General features: G+C 38.9%; 2 protein-coding genes across 8 annotated transcripts in view; one reads left to right on the forward strand and one right to left on the reverse strand.

Annotated features, from left to right (window-relative positions):
* MTUS2 (microtubule associated scaffold protein 2) overlaps nucleotides 1-1,542 on the reverse strand; it is a 308,364-nt gene extending 306,822 nt beyond the window's left edge. The window contains exon 1 of one of the 2 annotated variants that reach the window (XM_086881668.1): nucleotides 470-1,542. The gene's annotated coding sequence lies outside the window, so the exon portion shown is untranslated. The remainder of the gene's footprint in view (nucleotides 1-469) is intronic. The other variant, XM_086881667.1, reaches the window with a different exon arrangement.
* SLC46A3 (solute carrier family 46 member 3) lies at nucleotides 868-14,027 on the forward strand. 6 transcript variants are annotated; one of them, XM_086881678.1, is made up of 6 exons: nucleotides 868-960; nucleotides 1,550-1,763; nucleotides 6,940-7,813; nucleotides 8,227-8,310; nucleotides 9,758-9,914; nucleotides 11,486-14,027. In XM_086881678.1, exons 2-6 carry the CDS (start codon nucleotides 1,572-1,574, stop codon nucleotides 11,571-11,573), a joined length of 1,395 nt encoding a protein of 464 aa, XP_086737804.1. In that variant the 5' UTR covers nucleotides 868-960; nucleotides 1,550-1,571; the 3' UTR covers nucleotides 11,574-14,027. The 6 variants fall into 6 exon arrangements, with proteins under 6 accessions (XP_086737804.1, XP_023774586.1, XP_023774597.1 ...); XM_023918818.2 differs by lacking the exon at nucleotides 868-960 and having other exon boundaries at nucleotides 1,412-1,763; XM_086881677.1 differs by lacking the exon at nucleotides 868-960 and having other exon boundaries at nucleotides 1,490-1,767; nucleotides 6,944-7,813.
* The last annotated feature ends 7,910 nt before the right edge of the window (nucleotides 14,028-21,937 follow it).

Here is a 21,937-nt window from a genome sequence, read left to right on the forward strand (position 1 = left end):
ACCACTCTTTACAAGCTGATCTCATGCCAGAGTAGCACTTTTTTTGAACCAGTCTGCCTGTGTGCCTCTGTGAGCAAGCCTATATGCTAGACCTAAATAAATGATGAAGGCCACTGAGCTTGTAGGCTGGGTTGATCCTATGCTAAGAGGCACTTGACAAGCCAGTGTTGTCCTTAAATTTGGGACTGAATGACATGCCACATGGCAGTGAACATTACTCAAGATCATATGACCCATGATAAGGCTAATCTGTTTTCAAATCAGTTTATCAAGGAACTCAGTTTTCATTAAGTTTCTGAACTGCCCTTCTTGTTTTAAGAGCAAATACATCAGGGAAACCTTGGCGTTCCCTTGTGCTTTTAGCAAAAGGGACTTTTTGCAGTACTTGTAATGGAGAATCAGTATTTAAAACTGAAAGGTGGTCCTTTGGGGCTCCCCAGCTATGTCACCTCTCCTTGGTATGCCGCACCTGTGACAAGGCCAGAATCATTGCTCGGTGCTGTCTAGGGAGGCCAGCGCAGAGCAGTGTGTGTGCTGTGTACAGCAGGGTGGATCCAAACCTCACAACCGCGGCTCCGCAGCAGCACAGCCTCTCAGTGGAAAATGCAGCAGCTCTTCCAACAGGGACACGAGGCCTTTCCCCGACACTCGGCACCAGCTGTGCCAGACCCAGAGACAGCGAGATCTATCTCTTCCTGCCAGTGCAGGGTTAATGGTTAGACTTCGTGATATTAGCGGTCTTATCCAACCCGCACAGCTCTATGCTTCTATTAAAGACAGACCAGCTGGTGGCTAATAAACGTTGCTTTTACACACGCTGACGAGCCGAGAGCAGTCGGAAGGGGAGCAGCTATATATAATAAAGCCTCTAAGCTGTGTCAGCTGGGAGCGGAGCGCACGGCAGCACGGAGGAGCGGCACGCCGCGGGTTCCTCCAAGGCCAGGGCCGGCTGAGCTGCGGGCACGGCTAAGCGAGGCTCCACACGGGCCCAGCTCGCCGCTGTGCCGGCTGAGCTGCGGGCACGGCTAAGCGAGGCTCCACACGGGCCCAGCTCGCCGCTGTGCCGGCTGAGCTGCGGGCACGGCTAAGCGAGGCTCCACACGGGCCCAGCTCGCCGCTGTGCCGGCTGAGCTGCAGGCACGGCTAAGCGATGCCGCTGACCACGCAGATGCTCGCTGTGTACGCGCCGTGCTGCAGTCGCCGAGGGGTCCGTGTGTCCCGACCTCTGGCAGCAGGGGACAGGCCCGGCTGCGGTGACACCGGCGGGCACGGCGGGCCCACAGGGACACCGGGCCGAGATGGCGGCACCCGGCCTGGTCCTGTCGGCGGCAGCGGCCGGGGGGCGGTGACGGAGGGCGGGGGACCCTCCTCCGCGGAGGGATGAGGCCAGCCCCGTCCCGCCCCCGGTGTCACGGAGCTGCGGGACGGGCCCGGCGGGGCGCGGCCGCTCCGGGACGGGGCTGGGGGAGCGCTCCCCCGCGCATGGGGCTGTCAGCTCGGCTGTTCCGCTTTCACCGCCGCAGCGCTTGCGGTCTGCTTTCCGCCGCAGGGTTCGAAGCCCAGCGCCAGAAATGAGGAAGGTTCTGTGCGTGGAGCCCGTCATTTTCATCTACATTTTTGCGTCTTCCCTGACGAGCCCGCTGGTGCAGCAGTTCATCTACCGGCGGCTGTGGGAGCAGGAGTACAACTCCACTTTCGTGAGCGACGACAATGTCAGTCACTGCGAGCAGAATAAGAGCAGCCCGGCTTATATCAAACAGAAGGCAAGTGGCGGGGGAGGAATAATAATTGTAAATAAACTTGCAGCCAGCAGGTGCTGCCTCAGAATAACCTGTTTTATAACCTTAACCTTTAATTCTCCGGAAAGCCGTAGTTTTGTAACCTGCTCTCACTTCGCTGTCTCCTCGCTCTAACGCTATGCTGTGGGTAGTGATAGCGCTTTAAAGAAAGATTTGTCTCCAGGAAGATACTGAGACAAATTGGTATTTTAGCGGAAGCTGAAAACCGTCTGGGAGAATGTGGACCGAATTAGCATTGGGCTGACATTACCGCGGGTGCGGCTGGAGGCTCCTCCCACGACCACTGGGTGTTTGTGAGCCGCCCCTTGTCTCTGTGCCTCCTACTGTCCTTTGTAACCATGTGAAGCCTGGCAAATGCCCTGCAATTTTGAGGAATAGCATCTAACTTAAAATGCATGCGTTTCAGAGGAATTACAAGAACGAGGAACAGGGGAAATGAAAAGAAAAAAGTCTGTGGTTTTAAAACGTGGAAAAAAAATAACTGTCCTTTGCATGATCAAATACAGTTGATGGCTTGCCACTCCGAGTACTAGTCTGCCTTGTTGGAATACAAGGACATCAAGATGACAGGTTCCCGTGCTCAGTTACATTTTTAGCACTTTTCCATAGTTCAGTCTGCTGGATAGCTAGTTATTGACTGGAGCCTCTTCCATTGCACTTCCAGTGCAGTTTTAATGCTACGCTTAAATGGAGCTAACTGTGAGCTGCCAGCGGAAGAGATGGTCATTCTCCGTTTCCTTTTCCCCTCTCACCCCATGTGTTTTATCTCACAGTTCTGCAGTTACAGGTTATGGTTTGGATTTGAGTGGGGCACTGATTCAACAGAAAGCTCATCTCTTGTTTCAGGGTTGTTGCTTTTTGAATGTTGTTTTTTTGTTTGTTTGTTTGTTTTTTTTCTGAAGCAGTACACTGCTCTGGCACACTCAGTGGCCACATGATTTCTGTCTCTAACACGGGAATAGCAGAGGGAACATATTTTCAGAAGAGGTGCAATAGGACCATACTTGTCAACAACAACTGGTAGATGGGTTGGATAAAGATGAAACCACTGTAGGGTCAGAAAAGTAAATGATTCACCGAATAAATTACACAGAAGTTTGGGTTACAAAAACAGCTGGCATTCCCTTACACTGCTGAAAAGGTGGTATTTGAAAATTTTTGTTCACATCCCATATTTGAATCTTTGATGTACTGCATATGTGCAAGACAGAACACCTGAGCTTATCTGCCTCATTTTCCATATATAAAAGAAGAGTATTAATGGTACATGCTTCCAGTGAATGTGATCAAAGAAATAATTCAGGAATTTTAGTATGGCGTATGTTCTTTGTCATGTGACAGAAGCTGGTAGAAAGAATGTGAAAGTAAAAAGGTCACTAGAATTGTGGTCCAACATGGCTTCTGGGCTGACCCATGGAGGCAATTCCCAGTTATTGTCAGAGGAATGCTTGCGTTCCTCCCAAAAAGTATTTTCTTTAGTATTAGCTCCCCACTTAATGCTGTGTCTGGCCATTTTCTCTAAGCATGCAATTCTAATTGCAAAGGCCATCAATAAATCTACATTTCAAATAAATCTTTGCATTTCACAACCCCCTCAAATTAAACCTGATTTTCAAATTGCGATCGCCTATGGTTCAAGACGCAAGACTTTCTTTTCACAAAACACTTGAAGCTGAATGCTTAATTTCAGCTGAAGTTCAGCTAGCATCTCTGATGTGATGGCACATTCACACTTTGCAGGTCTTTTGTTTACGAATTATAGTTAATTTGGTATTTGAGAACATGAGTTCTTCAAGACAGCAGTTGAATAATGGCCAACAGAACTTCTTAGTTTCCCTTTCCTGCCAAACTTCCATTCCCTGCATTTCAGCGATTGCCAGTAGAGCATGAGCTTTTAAACAATTACACTCTTGTCTGGATGCCTTGCTGCATTTTTATACCACACTAGTTACCATAGCATAACAACTTAAGTGTTCGAAACATGCATTAATTTAAGTGCAAATGGGCCTCTGTGCTGAGTAATAGCCCTGTGTATGGGCCAAAGAGTAGAGCCAGTAACTGAATTCCAAACCCTTTTGCAAGGAAGCCTGAAGTAGGTGTTCCAGATTTTCCAAGACCTTCCTAACTGAATTAGGTTTATAGATGTTGTAACTTTTGCTGTAAGGCCCTGTTTGGCATTAATGTTTAAAAGAACACCTCTCTTAACAGTTAATTTAGTGTAAATCCTTATGTTCTGAGAATGAAGAAGCTTTATTCTAATTTCACCTGTTTCAAAGCAAAATGTAAAAGGAAATTGAAGACAAAATTCATTTGGAGCCTGTGGAGGTAGAAAATAATTCAAAATGGTTAGTCTTTGTAAAATTTAGATTAATTATTTTTTACAATTTGAAAAATTATAATAAAGTGAGTTTAAAGGTAATTTGAGTATAAACTGAAGCACCCTGATCACTGGCTTGGATAATCTTTTTTTACTATCTCAGAAAGAGTTATATTATTCATCATTAAACATTATTTATCATCCCATTGATTTATTATACAATCCATTCCTTTCTCCTTGCTACTCAGTAATACTTTATCTTATGAGCCTGTGAGTTCAGCATGTACTTTATACTGTTCATTCTCAGGTGCTACACTTCTCTCTTAATTTAACCCTTATATAGTTACTTGCTTCTTAACTTTTAAGTTACTTGCTTCTTCATTTTTGTTCTTTTAATTTTGAAATAGGTGATTTTAATATCTATTTCTGTCCACTGTGAGTAATTTTTCAGAGCAGAGGAAATTTGCAGATTAAAATACTTAGACCTTTCTCTTCAAATATATGTAGCTCCATTGATTATTTAATGGAGTTATGTGATTTTTAGGCAGCTGAAGGTTTGACCTATCATTTTCCATATTCTTTTCCTTTGGCTTTATAAAACCATAGAGTGGGAAGTTGCATGCCTTACACTCTTAATGGATTTTCCCTGTACTTATGTCTGTAGTCTTCTTTTCAGCAGACATCAAGTTTTTTATCTCAGTAAGTTCGTGGTCATGTGCGGTACCTGGATGTGTAGCCATGTTTTTCCTGTTGCACAACTTTTTCCAAAACAGGGACACCCAAGTTATGTTTTTTTTTAATTCTTTCAGGTCTACATTCCATTATGGTCTGGCAATAATCTTTGTATTATGTGGTTAAAGTGGATTGAGACTATACATATTAACATTTAATTTTATTTTTAATGTAGTAGCATTTGTTTGATGCTCATGTCTTTGAAAAATACAATCCTAGTAAAGAAGCAATGTCTTCAACTATATAGAGTTCTCTTTGTCAGCAGCAGAGGAGTTTAAAGATCAAAATAACATTTTCCATCTCAGTTTGCTCAGTCTTCATGGTTTTGACCCTTCCAGGGTAACAGCACTGCTGGCCAGTGGACTGGATGTCATGAAAGCTAAGGCAGTCAGACACCATAAGGGGAGGGAGCAAATGACTTTGGAGTGCTGGGCATCTTGAAGGATTTCCTTAAGAACCCCAGGATCAGTTAAATTTTTGTATTGTGATAAAACCTGGTTCTTATAAGCAAGGAAGAGACTGAATTAAAAACTCATGGTCTCTGCTTGTAAGTATAAATATGAATTTATAAAGCATTCAGCAGCTTTCAAAATTGCCCAAAGTACATTCCTGTAAGTTTTAGGGTTTTTTCATCATTATGGATGCACTCAGTCAGGATTATGTTAGCTACAGAGGAGACACCTGAAACGTGGAGTATGGATGGCTTGAATACAGGCTGAGAACGGTGTGGGTAGACTTGCACAACTCTACCTGTTGCTGATGGAAGAGCACAATACCCACCCAAGTCAGTGTTATGCCTCAGAAAACTCCAAGAAGACCTTCAGCATGACTTTACTCTTTGCATCTGAAACTTTATCTTAGCTAGTATAAAGGGTTTGTATGAATAAAGTTGCTTCCTTTTCCCCTGTTGTCTGATCAGGTGGTTCTTCTATCAGATCAGGTGGTTGTATGTGAAAGGGCTGTTGTGGCTGCTCTCGTGTCAGGTCTGCATCTATGCATTAAAAACAAGATCTGAATTAGATTGATGAGTGTCCTTTAGCAGCTGGGTTCATAACTTTTTTTTTTTTTAATCAAACATTCTTTAGTTCTTTTAAAATTAAACTAAATTAAATTTAATTAAAATTTAACTTAATTCTTCAGTTCTTTTTTTTCTAACAGCTATTCATGTTCTGTTGTTTTTTGGTTACATTTGATTTTTTTACTTCTGTTAAAAAGAACTCTGAAATTTTCCCCATAATGGGTGTTTACAGTTTATAGTGTTAGCTGCTCTTCCTTATGTGAATACCTGCTGCAGTGTATCTGTAAAGACATCACTGATCTGGACAATTTCTGAACCCAGAACTTTACAGTGTTTGCAAAATCCATTAATTCACATACCTGTGAGTCAGTATAATATGAAAAGCTGTATTTCACATTTTTGGTTGTTACTGTTGTTTGTAGTAGTAACAGTAGTAAGATTGTACAGTGGGATGTTAGAGTGAATCATGACCTGTTTACCTGTACAGTGTACTCCAGTCCATGAATTGTTTGTTGTAACCCCCTTGGTAGAATTATCTGGGAGGAAAAATGATCTCCTGTGAGGAGGGAGTATGGGGTGTGTTCCTTAATCAATGACTGGCTTACTACTGATTTCTGAGCAGCATTAAAATAGCCCAGTGCCCTATTGCCATACCCTATATTAAAGGAGATACTTGCAGTAACAATACTTACAGCTCTCGTAAGTGCATGTTCAAAAGGATTGTTCTCTTGTCTGCATTGAAACTTTGTCAACAGTACAAGTAAGACTGTGTCTCAAGCATTAGGTTTTGGGTTAAAATGTAGCAGGGAACATTTGAAGAATACTGAAGATTGAATTACAAAAGTTTGAATATGCAACATATTTTATTATAGACTAGTATATCATAACATCATATAATCTTATAAAACTACATTGCATGTATTATGTTTTATAATAGTATAATTTATAATCTATAAACATGTACAGTGATACTCATTATATTGCATACTAATATTTATGTATGTAATATTGTTACAGGTCTTTTTCCTCAATGTATTATAGTATTTACAATTATTTTTATTTTCTCTTTGCAGGAAGTTCAAGAAAAAGCCTCTGTTTTTAATATGCAGTTGGACTTAACTAGGGCCATTCCCAGCCTTACAGTTGCCTTTGTCATTGTAGCTAATGGGGATCGCCAGGGACACAAAAGGTCTTTAGTTTTACCATCAATTGGAGCTTTGATTTCTGGTATTAGCTTCACTGCAATATCATATTTTTCCTTGTCACTCTCTGTCCTATTTGCAGTCGCATTTATTACTGGACTGTTTGGAAGTATAGCAACTTTCCTTGGAGGAGGCTTTGCTTACATAGCAGAGGAGTGTCATGATGAGAAGCAGAAAACAACACGAATAGCTGTAGTGGATTTGATTTTTGGAGTTGTATCTGGATTGGCAGGTCTGTCATCTGGCTACTTTCTGAGAGGAATAGGCTTTGCATGGACATTTGTGATAGCATCTCTGCTCCATGTCATTAATATCATCTATATTGTATTTTTTCTGGAAGATACTGTAGGTGTATCTCAATTCCAGCATGAAGCACCAGTATCCTGGAAAGAACTTCTTAGGGAGACATTTTCTGGAGTGTACATGCTTTTTAAAACTGCCCCTTATAAAAAGAGAATTTTAATAATCGTGTTACTTTTTACATTTATGACTTATTTGTTTACTCTGCTGGGTGGGAGTTCACTTTTTACACTGTATGAACTGGATGAGCCGCTCTGCTGGAATGAAGTATACATTGGATATGGAGCAGCTGCATTCACTTCTGTCTCGCTGACCAGCTTTTTAGGAGTTTACTTATTTTCCAAATGTCTCAAAGACATTTATATTGTCTTTATTGGGATGTTTTCTTACATTGGAGGAATGATCATGGCTGCCTTTGCCAAAACTACCCTGCTCATGTTTTTAGGTGAGTTCAGAATCAGTTGTTCCATGGTCAACAATGTATATGAAAGTACTGCTGTGTTACCTGTAGTGAATGCGGGTGTTGGATATTGAACATACCACCTTGAAAGGGTCATAGAGAGGTAAAATATAAATGGTTGATCAGACTGATCTAGGATTTGATTAAAAGTTGAACTGTGTGGAGAAACAATGGAATTACTTGCTTATGATGAGGTTTTAATGACGTAGAAATATATTTGATTTATTAATTTCTCTGTTCTTGGATAATTGTGTCTCTGTGAACATCTAGTGTAATTTTTATGTTGCCTTTTACTATTTGAGGAACTAAGTCTTCAGAAGTATATAACTAATACTGTTGCAATATATTTGTAAAATCCTGGAATTTAATTACTTCAATGTCTCATGCCTGCTTTACAGTGAGAGTGCCATCTTTGTTCTGCTTTATGCCTATTCCTGTTCTCCGATCCATGCTGTCAAAAGTGGTTCTCCCTGGTGAACAGGGTAAGTAGAATTGTTTCTAAACAATAAAAAAATATGGTGCTTCAGAACAGAGATGCACAAAGATTACCTTTAAACAAACAGATCTGTATTGGTATTTTAAGATTGCTTTTCTTTCAAGTTAACATGAATTAATAATATGAGCCTGTATCTTGACATTAATGGCTCCTGGTTCTGAATTTAATGTGAACAACATTGTTAAAAACTACTGCAAGTTTCAACTCTCAAACAAAATACTGTTCTTAAATTAAAGACCAGGGGGACCTTGAAGCAGAAGAATGCTCAAGATTTATGCAAGTGTGATTTCACAAGGGCTTCTATATGCATAAGATTTTGGCATGCAGACGAAGATGTTTCTGTTATTTAGTCAATTTCTCACTAATTTAGAAAGGTAAGCAGTAGGTGGTCAATCTTCATAGCATTTGGAAACAATTAGACTTGGATCCTCAGCTATGGAGCAGGAACCCAACTTCAGGCCTGTGGCTTCTAAATATGTCCCAAGAAATGTAACATAATACTTCTCAAAATCTTTTCCTTATGGAACACAGAAAAAAGCCTGTCAGGCCTCAAAATATGGCTCTATTATCCCATATTTTGCTTTTAAGGAGTGTGTATTTTCTAGATTTTGGGAAATACATACTTTCTAGAAATATATTCCTGAGCTGATTTATTTTTTAAAAGATTAATCTTCACACACTAAAACAAAGATCTCTTTGTACTAGCTGTGCTGAAATACACCTCTGGTATTGAGTTTCTTGGCATTCATCAGGGCTTTGGCTACTTGAGTAGTTTGATGCGGGAGTCAGGTTGTATCTTGTCATCTTTTTCTGCTTACCCTGTGTGATTTTGGTTGTGGTCCTGGGACTCTGAATGCAGCTTGGGAAAATGTGTTCCACAAGACGCGGATGAGATAGATTGCCACCTAAAAGGGTAGTTCAGTACAAAAAAATGGTGCTTGTTTCTTTTCAAAAATGAGAAGGCAGTGGTTTTAAGCTGAACCTGCAGTCTTGTTGAATCAGTCTTTTCCACATATAAGAGTAAAGATTAGAGAAGGAAGGAACAAGAAAGGGAAAAGTAAGAATGAAGAAGAGAACTGGAAGGGGTAAAGAATGGAGATGTGCAAAACACGGTTAGTGAGGATGAACAGGTTAAACTTCATGTGATAAGCAAATGCAAGAAAGTAGGCATGGTGACAGAATAATAGTAAAAATAGTTTTCATCAACAAAATCTGTTTTTTATTTGTTGTTTTTTTGTTCATTTAAAAAAACTAGCATTTTGTAGAACTTGCCACAGAAGACATGTCCATGTATGATCCTCTTGTGCTTGTAACTTGCATACTTGCAAAAATACTGTCAACAGATATATCTTTTGAACCATGTTTAAAAACTTCAGTATTTTGAAGAGACTTTATTGTGTTTTGTTTGTAATTCACCCATTTATTTTTGGCAGGTGCTGTGTTTGCTTGTATTGCCTGTTTAGAAGTTGTGACCGGCACTATGTCAATTTCAGTTTTTAATATTCTCTATGCAACTACTGTTGCATGGTTTTCAGGCTTTAGCTTCCTCCTATCAGCAGGCATTTGTCTAATTCCACTGTCTGTCCTGTGGTAAGTATGGATCAGGAGGGCTCTTCTGCCTTTCCCAGTAATTTCTATTTTGACATGAATTGAAGCTGAATAGTTTAGTGCAGTAGTTCTCAAACTTTCCTATCTGCTAGTGTGCTGTAGTGGCTCTAGCTTAACACCTTGTCCCTGGCCCAGCTACCTTCCCTCAGCTCTGTGCTGTGAATTTCCCCCAAACTGAAGCCTATCCTGAATGTACTGCCAGTGGGATACACCATACCCTTGACTGCATGTGTGCCTTCCCTTGGTTTGAGATTCTTACTTGGTTTTTCTTCCAGGAAAGCCTCACCCAAAGACCACGTGAAAGGCATGAGATTAATTTTGCAATCTGAGCTCTTCTAGATGCTCATGAGGGTTGTAAACATGGCAGTCACCCACTGGGTTTAATGGAGAGCTATCTGTCCTGATCTTTGGTCATGGGTACCTTGTGACTCAGTGCCATTAAAACCTGTAAAAGATTTTAAAGCCCAAAAGAATAAACCTCTGCACTTTTAAAAAATAGGCTTTTGTAGACGTTGTATCTAATCATATATAGTGACCATCTAGTAATACGGACAGTGAAATACCATTCATGAGTACTCATAAAGCAAAGATCACTTTACATTATTTCCAGTATAAATTACTTCTTTTTAGGATGCTGAAACAAAAATCAAAATGACAGAAGAATCACTTTTCATTAGATAGATTTACAGTTGGGGGAAAAAGACATTTTTCTTAAGAGGGTGGAACTCTGGCTGGAGACTTGTATATTTTTTCCTAATACTTAGACTTCACCTTAGTCACCATTTATCTCTGCATCAGCTGAATTTTAAGATTGAAATCTTAAATCAGTGATAATGCTGTAGATTCCGAATATTTCACATAATTTCAAGTCTATTTCTGCTTCAGTATAATTCTTCACACAGTCTTTACAGGGAAACTATATTAATGGTAATTTAAGGTAGTGATGGGTCTTAGACCTGAGGGAATTGAAGCAAAGGGGTCTTTTGTGTGTGTGAGTAGAATACTTTCCAGTAAAATAATAAAGTAATTGAGAAATTTAGTTATATTAACAAAGGCACAGTAAGTACTGTTCTATTAAATATTGTCTTCAGTTAAGTTGAGGAAGTGTCTATTAAGAAAGCAAACTCTACTGCAGAAAAGAACAGGTATTCACCATCAGTCCATCTTGCAATCAGTTCTGTAGTACATCATACCATAAATTTCTGAAAGTTGTTTTTGTTTACCTTCTGTCATTAGTTTCAGATGTCTGATCCTTTGAATACCTTTTCTCTGCACCTTTCTTTTTAGAGTGCCATGCAGTGTTACAGCTGGAGAGCAGAAAGGGTAGCTGTTCCAGTCTGTAACAGGCAGAGTAGTTTAGTACTGTGCTCAAAGGCAGCAGTAATGATATTGTCTGACTTCTGTAATTAGGACAAATAGTGTCATTGCTTTTGTTCACTAAGACATCGTCAGCTTTGTGCCACAGAGCTATGCTGTGTGTTTGTTGGTGCTGAATCAGCCTGCTACACTGAACTATCTCTGCTAAAGATACCTGTCTTATCTTTGTTTTACAGCTGGCTTCTGTGCACAAGCTGGAATGGGGAGGACTTGGCTCTGCTGGTACCTGAAGAAGTATCCAGCATAGAGAGTGCTGATAGTTGAACAAAGGATGCACATACTTGGGATTTCTAATCTGACATGCAGTGGCACAGATCGTTATGTCACACAGAAACCACAGAGATAACACAGTCTCCAAGTGGCCCTGCAGCAATAAGCACTAAATTGGTACCACTCAATACCCAGTCTCTTTTTAGCACTTGACTAAAGCTAGCTCTTAACTATGGAAATAAGCTGGCAATTGAGATTAACGCTGCTTCAGCATGAAGGAAAAAATAAGGTAGGATGATACTTTTTCCACTTACCCTTTCTCAAGTTTGAGAATGTCAACTGTGGATTGTGATACATCTTGTATCACTCACTCTAAGCTGGGTGACAGAGATAAGCTTAGCAGCACAGAGGACACTGGCAATTCTGCTGAAGTCATTGCAGCTTGTGCCAGTTGAGGATGTGGTCCACTGTGTACATCTTGAAAGCCCTGTCTTAACAGTGAAGCCCCCAAACTGTCTAAAATTACTAAACTAAAAACTAGTTCTTTTCAGAAAGGAAACTGGAGGCAGTACTCACACCTGCCGTAAGTTCGCTTATTGTTCTGCAGCTAGCAGAGTGTTTGTGTAAGCTTAACATAAGATGTGTGGACCTTGCCTGTGACTTAGTTCTTGAAATGGATTTTCACACAGAACTGTCAGAGAATTTCCATCTTGCAGAGTGTGAAGTTCAGCTAAACCTACATTTTGCAGAGGCCATATTGCACATTTATAATTTTCCGTATATTAAGGACTGCGTACAGACATCTCTTTTTTGTCCCAGAGATATTTCTTGTTTTCTAGTTAAGCTTAAATATTTCTTTTAGCAAAAAGCTGTGATAGCATCCTTATCTGTAGATCTTTATTTTTTTAACAGCCCTGAAATGAGGTGACAAAATTAGAATCATGAATCTAATCATTTTGCAATGAATGCAACATAATTTATGAACACTTGAACAGCACTTCTAATCTTCAAAGCACTTTACAAATGCTATCCAAAACATCCTTCCATAGTAGATACTATCCTCTGTTGCATAAAGAGAAATTAACAGAGAGGACAAGTGACATGCCCAGGGCCCCAGCACAAACTGGTGAGACTGCCAAACCTTGGAATCTATTTCAGCACTGACTCCTCACCTTTTCCCTTAAGATCTTTAAGCAGGAATTGTCCTGAATATTAGGTTCTGGAATGCACAGCACAGCAGGAGTGTGAATTTAACACCATGTTAAGGACCACTCCCATCTGTTGATTTTGTTAAGAGTTTGACAGCTGATATTGGTCTGATCTCTCAAAGTTGTGTATGACTCTTTTCCCCCAAAACAGATTAGGCAAAAAAAGAAAAAAAAAAAGTGATTGCCATTTAGGGAATGAAACCTCTAGGAAAGCATCTACAATGACTTCACATGCACACATCATAGGATAAAACTGCAGACAGGCATACCATGAGCTGCATGCAGCCGCTGATACCCATCCTATGAACAGAGACTCACGCAGAACTTCTCAGTGGTACTCCACCAAAAAATAGTAATACCAAATCATGATGATACTTTTATAGATCCTTTATAACTGAATTATTTCATTCTTTCCAAGTTATGTATCATAATCACAGAGAAGGTTGGAAGAAGGTTCAACTAAGTTAAAGGGAGAGCTTACAATATTCAAGAGACAACTATCTGCTCATCACAGGTGAAAACAGAGACATTTATGTAACGTGCTAACCTCTAGCCGGCTCTTCCACTTCTGTCCTGAACTTCCAAGAGTGATGTTGGCAATTAAATATCATTAGCTCTCTCTCAGCAGTTTAGACAAGAGCCAGAAAATAAAACTGCTTAATGCCTTCAAGGCAAGGCCAAGCTACTGCCAACTTGCTGGAAACATGAGCTGAGTTCTACAATAACCAGTGGGTCCAAAACATAATGAGTACTTGTAGAGAGATTAAGAAAACACTGATGTAAAGGATTTTAGCACAAACATTACATTGTCTTCCTTGCCTCTTCATTATGCAGTTATGTAAGGCTTTATGGAATTAACTATTTCACACAAAACTGCCTGGAAATAGAAAAGTAAATGCAGAAGGGGTGTGTACTTTCACTTGCTCTTCTTCAGTGGACACCTTTTCTAGCACTGGGAAGGTTACAACAAAGCGAGCCACTCCACAGCGGTGCTGTGTCAGTCCAGCTGAGAACAAGCACATACACCTCAGGAATAGCTTTGTTATGATTTAACTGCACAAAGTACGTGCTGTTTGCAAAATGCTTCTGGTAGATGGAGCATTTAGGCTAGGAATTTAGGTCAAAACACATGGAGGATATGAACTGTGTTTTTAAAATGCCTTGCACGGTGCAAGCTGAGAAACCAAGTACTAATACCCATCAGATTATTAAAGCAAAATGTTCTAAGTTTATAATTTCTTTATTTGTGTATAAATACAAATTATTTTGACATAATAATAATAAAGCTTGTTTTTTTAAACTCTGTTGCATGTGTAGTTCTTGTGCTTTTAAATCTTGTTTTGACAAATGGCCACTGGCATGACTGATATTGTTGGTGTACACAGGAGCAGGACTATGGTATCATCTATTTTTTATGGTCAGAACAAACAGAGGAGCAGGAAGATATGCTGATGTGTTTTTGCTTCCCTCCTGCACCCCAGGAGGGGAAAGGATGCTGCCCAGAACATCAGCACCAAGAGGAGGAAGGGAATTGCAGAGTAGGGTCAGCACTGCTGCCTGCAAGAAGTCATGGTAGAAGCTTGTGCTGCACCTGCCAGAGCCTTCCTCCCCTTGCCCAGGCCAGATCTGTCCCAGCTCCAGTACCCAGCACACCGCACTTAGCCACCTCTGTGGGTTGTTCCATGCAGTACCTGCTTTACAGAATGTGGCTTGTACAAAATGGGAAGAATGGGCTGGGGCAGGAAGCCCACTACACAGCCCAACCCCCTGCAACACTGAGAAGATGTAACCCTCCCTTTTTACCTCAAAAGCTTTTTGCCTCAGTCCTGCTTGACTCCCATTTCTCTACTAACAGCATAAATTCTCACAAGGGCCTCTTACACATAGTATTTGCTTTCCAGCCTGGCTAACCCCTAGGATTAGCTTCCTTACAGACATAATGAACAATGCAACTTCCTGGCTCTGAATGTGGCTTGATCTCACCCAAGATTATTATGAAGTATACTAGTCATTGAACAAAACCACCTAGAAATTGCATGCAGCCTCCTAATCTGCTTCTGGTTTTGCACTGCACTAATGAGAAACTCTAGTAAATGGTCTTAATGTAGTCTTGCTCAAATGTAACAGCATCTATCTTTCAGTCAACACTAGGAATGGGCAACCAGCTCAATACACTGAAGTGGGGAGCTGTAACTGTGCCCAATTGTTGGATGGCTCCGTTTTCTTGAGCAGTGCTGATAAGATAGCAGACCTCCTAAAAATCCATGCCAGCACCTTTAACTTGTCCCAGACCTGGCAATGTAATTCCACAGCTTTTCTGGCCTGAGCCTTGAGCAGTACAAAGCCTACTGAACCCCAAGCTTGCTTTATAACAACAGTAGTTTTGCTTCACATGAAACTGCAGAGGAACTTGTCAATTATAAAACAGCAGCCAAATTTGGTATTTAATAAAGTCTATCAGCTCACAGAAGGATGAGGACAGCTGTAGAAAACAAAAATGGGAGTAGGTCTACACTTGCATGTTCAATTTACTGCTCCTCTATTTAACCCCTAAGGAAAAAAACCCCAATAAATTAAACAGCTTGTACTGCAAAGCACAAGCCTCTAACCTTTACAAGTCTCAAGTGAAAGAAAATTTTAGAAGCTTCACTTCTTAAATAAGTTTAAATATAAAACCAAATAAGACCACCACTAAAGTGAGTCATACTATCATCTTAATGTTTCCAAAATGCTGCAATGTTTTGCACATAAAAGCACTATAAAGTTTACAGGACAGAAGCTAGAGACTTTGTCCCACACAGGTAGGGAATTTGTAGTAGCTGTAAGCCCAATGAAAAGCACAAGGGATGTTTGCTGCGGCGGAAAGAGGTTTATAGTAACATTCTTGCTAAAATTATATACAACAGAACACTAAATACATTTAATCAAGTCATTAAAACCTGCTGAATAAAGACAGTTCCTGTTTTAGAAATACTGTTTCCAGTTCTTCATATCTGACAATAGATAACATTTTTTGAACCACAGACTTTTTTTCCTGATATGCCACATTGTATGAGCTGCCTTGCCAGATTGGTATAACACTATCACATGTATGACACTGGAAACAGTTGTTATAACCCCAAATTTAATAAATAGAATCACTTAGGCACACAAAAATCCTTGCAGTGGCCTGCTCCTTTAAAAGATGCATTTAAGTATAAATGTCTCAGTCTTCCTTAATTAAGATCTGAGTTTTGTAAACCCACAAATAATTATTTCTGTATTTGTACCACCATACCTTCACGTTCTTACTGCACCAGTTTAATTAGGTACTTTCATAATTCTGCATTCTGTCTTAATAATAAAATACCTAGACCTTGGGAGCACTCTTTTCAATTATGTTCAAACAGATTCTAAAACAGCTCTTTAAACCCCAAGTGGAACTTGCTTCTACTTTCAGAAACCAAAATATCGTCTCAGGGACACACATGAAAAAATCTAGACCTTTAAGCCTATTATTACAGCAATACTTCCAATTCTACACAAAAACTTAATAGCTCAGTCATAAATAGCTGTCAAGAGAGGGATACAATGTATATAACTGGCAATGCTGACGTTAAAGACCATTAAAGATATTGCAATAAAAGGGACAACACTGGGTCATGGATAAGAGATTCTTAATTTAGGAATAAATATATTTTGGAACGCAATAGCATTTATAGCAAACTTTTATTCAATAGTTTAAAAAGTGTATGGAAATTTTCATGAACAAAGAGTTATGCAACGGAAAATACCTTCGTCTTCCCCCATTAAATGCATTTACCACAGTAGTCAGTTTTAAAATGCCTGGGTATTTTTTAATTTCTTGTATACATGTATAGCATTTCCATATTTAAGAAGCTATTGTCCTGAGCAGTTTATGAAAAGGCATTATTTAAACTACCTAGTTACAGGACATTTATATGATTGATAACAAGCACAGAACAGTTTATGGACTTTGAACATTTAATGTGCCTTTTCATTAAGGAAGGCAAGTGATAACTAGGTCTGCTTAACACCGTGAGTGTCAATTTAGTACCATGTACTTAGATCTGCGCTAGAAAGACACACAAAACATTTTTGTGAAGTATATTTTGTTACAATAAACCGAGCTTGTGCTCCATCATGATGTGTGGTTCTCCCATAATCTCACTCTGGGAAGGATCTGAAAAAAGAAAAGTTGACAGCATGAGGCCTTTACCAAGCCACAAAGACAGACAGCAGCCAATGAAAGTAAATATCTCTTAATTATAATGCTTAGTGCAACAGTTACTTGACCAATTTTTGACAGTGTTGCAGAGTGCAGATATGTAACTGAGAAGTCTCTATCCAAAGCACTGATCAGAAAACAAACATATACATTGTGGAACAGCTTATCATAAGTACACACACACATTTCAAGTAAAATCAACCAGTTCTGCATAAGCACAGACTCCAACTGCCCAAATCTTAAAGGGATTACATTTCAAGTTTAGCATTTGAAAAAACTCGAGTCTGACTGAAGTTTTTCTCCATAGTTGCCCTACACCTCTTTCCAACACAACTTCTCTGCACAACAGGTGCTCACAGTCCTCCCTTCTGTTAGCTGGGACATACTCCTGATTTCTCTTCTCCACCCAACTGCCTAGTTTCACAGAAATTCTACATCCCTAAATACCTAGGAGATTTCCTTCATTCTGTAAAGTATGGTTGACATTAGCTACTGTACTCAAAGACTACCAAGGAAAGTGGAGAGGACACAAGAGACACCAATACAGTCAGTATGAACTTCTTTTCTATACAAAAAATTAAAATTTAAAAAAAATTACAACAAATGAAAAAACAATCCCAGGGCCAGAACACAAGTTGTGACTGTTTGGAAGAAATATTTTTCTTTATGGGCGCATCAATTATGTTTTCCTTCAATAAATAAGACATATTAATGCCTCTGATTCCTCCAGAGATAACAAAAATATTTAGTCCACTTCCTGATAAATAAAGCTTTACCAAAAACACTTGTAACCCACTCACTCCTCAGCACTCTATAAGAAAATCTAACAGCTTGTTGTGAGCAATGGTAAATAACCAAATTTCTACAAATTATGTTCGACATTACTCTACCCCTGTGGAACCACAATAGCCCAAGATTCCTTCCCCGGGTCCCTACCTATCTGTCTCAGAAAATAACCCCAGATTTACACCATGCCTTTAGATTTAGATTTGTCTTATTTCCAGCTTCCTATCTCTCCAGCTATTTCCATTCTCCAATCCCACTTCAAAATACTCTCTCTGACTCCTTCCATGTCCTCAAGTACCAGCTGGAAATAATTTGTTCAAAAGTCATTTTTCCAGGTTTATTCTATTCCTCACATAATAATAGTCAAAGGCTACCACACAAGTGCAGCCTGTTGAGTTCATTTGAGGGAGTCTTTCCCCTGCTAAGTATCTGTTTCATTAGTTCTGTACCTCTTTTCTAACATTTCTTCTTAATCACAGAACTTACAAAACTTTGTAACCTCTGCTTGACAAAATCTGCACGAGTATTTTAGAAATTTCTGAGGAAAGAGGAATGCAACCTACTTGCATAATCTACACCTTTAGAAACCCAGCCTACAAGCAAATACTGTCTTGATCAATATTTCACATAACTTACAGCTGAATTACATTTATTTCTCCTTCCCCAGTGCTTCTTTGCTTTTAGGATTTAATTTTGTAGTTTGTATTTTGGAAGTTTAATTCTTTTGTTCAGTAGAGGCAAAGAACTTCACAGTTCCCAAATTTTAACTTTAAATGTTTCCATAACATTAAAGCCAGAATGTATTTACCATTAAGGATATCCTCAAAACCAATGCATTCATCATTTCCCCTCAAAATATCCATTGCCATGTTTGAGCTGTGAAGAAATGGTAGACGCTGGACCTGTAAATAGAGTTTAAGCAAGAGTTCAAGTTTCTGCAAGTCTGAAATAGAAAGGGTTCATACTTGGATTTCTCAGTCTGAAGTGACTGAGAAAAGTCAACAGGCAGAAAAAACAATACTGGAATAAGAGAACTGCTGGCACACAAAGACATGCAAACATGACCATCTTCTTTTGGTTATCTGTTTGAAAAGAACATCCTTCTGACAGATTGTCAGTTTTCACTGCAGTGTTGGTAGTACAGCAAATACTGCACTTTAAATACTTTAATTAAATACTTTCATAAATAAAATAATAAAATAATGAAGTCTCCTCTGTAAAGCTCCTCTCATAAATTTGGGGAGGTTCACTGCAAACCTCCACACCCTGAGGTCAGTACTGGGCAATTGAAGTATTATAGTTTGAAACTACATTCTAAGCCTCCTAATGTCAGGAATGCAAGTGAAGGAGCTATATTGACTTTCACATTTAAACATAATCCTACTTTTAATTAATCTAAATCATAATTATATCTCCAATCTCAACCTATTCTTAAGCTTCAAGTCCACTCCCAGTTACTTTCAACTGTCTTCTGTACCCTTCACTCAGTATTTCCAAAAAAATTCCAAGTGGTACACACAGATTTCAGAGCACAAACAGAGAATTCAGAGAATGCATTCACTACTACTAGAGATACTTCAGTTAAACAGCAAGAAGACTTCAATACCCAAAATGAATCTGGAAGCAAAAAACCTTCTGATCACCCTATTTCCCCCACCCATCTCCCAAAATCACCTCTGGAGACAGACTAACAGGATATCCTCACCTCCCTCATTCTCTGCAATGTGCAACCTGTTTCAGATTAGTTAGGAAAAAGATTCCTCAAGACAGCACATCTGAGAACAATAGATGTTTTCATATCTTACATCCTGACTTTCACATCTTCAGGAGCAGTAACTTCTGCCAAGCTTAATGCAGCTCAGTGTGATATAGTAGCACCTTATCACTGTGAGTACAAAATTGCTCTAACTCACTTGGAAAACCTACTCTTAGTAGCCTGACAACCCTCAAGACAAAGAAGTTTATTATCAATGAGCTTTCTATGTTTCCCCTTCTCCAGCTACCCTCAATCCTAGGAAAAAGAAGAAAAAGGCAACAGACTCAGCTTCTCAGCTAAAACCTTTGAACTTTACTCCCTGTAGACCTCCCTTGATCTTACAACAAAGGCTGAGGAACAATAAGCGCATAGCAAACTCTCTGTATCAGGTTTCACATTACCTCTATATCTACTCCCAAATCACTACCTGCTTCAGACCCATGAGTCTCTTTTCCCTACAGATGCAGAGACTCCTTCCTGCAAAGGTCATATGTTCTGCAGGGAAGAGTATTAATTTTAGGAACTGATACTCAATTCCTCCTGCTTTTCTCTGAAGCAATTCCACAGCAAGGCAAGAACACTTAGCACTTCACCAAATAACCAATAAAAAAAGAACAGCAGCTAAAAAGCTTTAGCATATTGACTGTTCCAAAAATTAGTAATTGCACTGTTTAGTTCATCATTTTTAACAGCAGTTTTTTAACAGTGAATTAATTTCTTTTAGAAACATAAGGTACCTCAACAAAGAAATGTGTCTCTGAAAGCATATTTCAAGGTAAACATTTTTTCAAATGGCTTAAACTATACCAGTTGGATATAAATGCCTACCTGTTTCACTGCTCTGAATTCCATCTGCAGCTTTAAAGGTGCATGGATTCCTTGGATGTTTCTCAGCGTGGCAAAGTTTGTTTTATCTTGATTTAACTGGAACTGTCACAAACAATATTGATTTTTATTTTAGAAAAAGTTACTTGAAAGTACAGCCATAGAAAAAATCTGTGACATCCTACTTAAAAGAACCTGCTTATTAAATTTGTGTGTAAAAATTCAGTGATGCCATAAAACATGTCTCAAGTGTTTGGGGAAGAGAGTGATGCAGTAAGATTTCTTCTATGAAGATGAAATTAGTTTTTTGCTGGATTTTATTTCAAGTTAATAGCAGAAATTTTATTTGCTACTTTTGATAATCAGGAGGTGCAACACCACCAAGTGGTATAGTTTTGCACTGCTTTACTACATTATTGTCTGGATGACTAGGAAATTCAGTCCAGTCTGAAGATCACAAAAGCCAATTTGATGTCATTAATTACTCATCAAAGACTACTTGAAAACACTTGATATACTTATTTTCTAATCAATCAGGAAAACAGAGCACCTCATGCACTCCTTATGATTGTGAAAAATAAATGAAAACTCATTTTTCCCAATTGCTTTCAAACTTATCAGTAAGACAATCTATTTAGTGGAGGCTTTTTTAAAGTTCTCACTCATGTATACTGGAGTACAAAGAAGTAAGTTATACTTAATGTTAAGCTTAAATAATCAAAAAAATTCAAATCTCTAACTTTAAAACCTGTACTCCATCACCATGACAAAAGCCTATTATTATGAGAACATATTTATGAGAAGGGATCTCAAAAGCCAACAGAAAAATACAAGTCAAAGACATAACATTTTCTTTGTAATAATCTATATTGAATGCTTTTCAAAATTTAGCAGAAAATACTATTTATATGCCTCATCCTAATCCTATAATTCTTATAATTATTTTTCCATTTCTTTTATTTTATAGAGGTAAGAATTTTTGGATTGGAGAAACATTGGTTTCTCCTATGGTGCTACCTGAGAAACCTTTTTAACATTATAGCAGCAAAAAAAACCCTAACAATCTCAGGCTAAGTTAAGTATTTTCTCATTCAAATGTACATGAAAATAATTCTTAAACTGGCCTTAAAGTTACAGAAAAATTAACCAAATGTGGGAAAAAGAATTTAGAAGACTCACATATTTATTAGGGGATCACACAGCCTGTTTTATTTCTGTGCTTTTTTGTCTCTTTAGCATGTGATCTTTTAATTATGCAGGTTTTGTATGGCAAGAACAGAGTTAAAAACTAAGTTATAGCAATGAGTTTTAAAAAAAAAAACAATCAACAAATAGCTCTGAAACATTTATAGTATTTATAAATAAGCTCACATCATCATTTAAATACAAGGCAACACTAACACTAGCTAAAACTCGCATGAATTAGACATTACAATCTAACTTAGCAATTTGGAACATTCTATCAAAGTACCAACTTTGCTTCAGGACAGTTTGATACATCGTATTTTCTGTGTTGATGAAACAGGCACCAGAGTCATTCACTTCTACCAGCAAGCTTGGCCTCCCTCTACCTTCCACAGACCACTTGTAATGGTCCATGAGCGATGACTGAGGC

This window comes from Cyanistes caeruleus, chromosome 3 (genome assembly GCF_971803275.1).
Source record: "Cyanistes caeruleus chromosome 3, bCyaCae1.hap1.1, whole genome shotgun sequence".
Classification (NCBI taxonomy): Eukaryota; Metazoa; Chordata; class Aves; order Passeriformes; family Paridae; genus Cyanistes; species Cyanistes caeruleus.

Bases quoted from the DNA above. Each gene is read 5' to 3' on its own strand.
- SLC46A3 (XM_086881678.1), top strand. From the start codon at position 1,572: ATGAGGAAGGTTCTGTGCGTGGAGCCCGTCATTTTCATCTACATTTTT. The intron at 7,814-8,226 runs GTGAGTTCAGAA...CCTGCTTTACAG, and splicing joins TACCCTGCTCATGTTTTTAG to TGAGAGTGCCATCTTTGTTC. The intron at 9,915-11,485 runs GTAAGTATGGAT...TTTGTTTTACAG, and splicing joins ATTCCACTGTCTGTCCTGTG to CTGGCTTCTGTGCACAAGCT.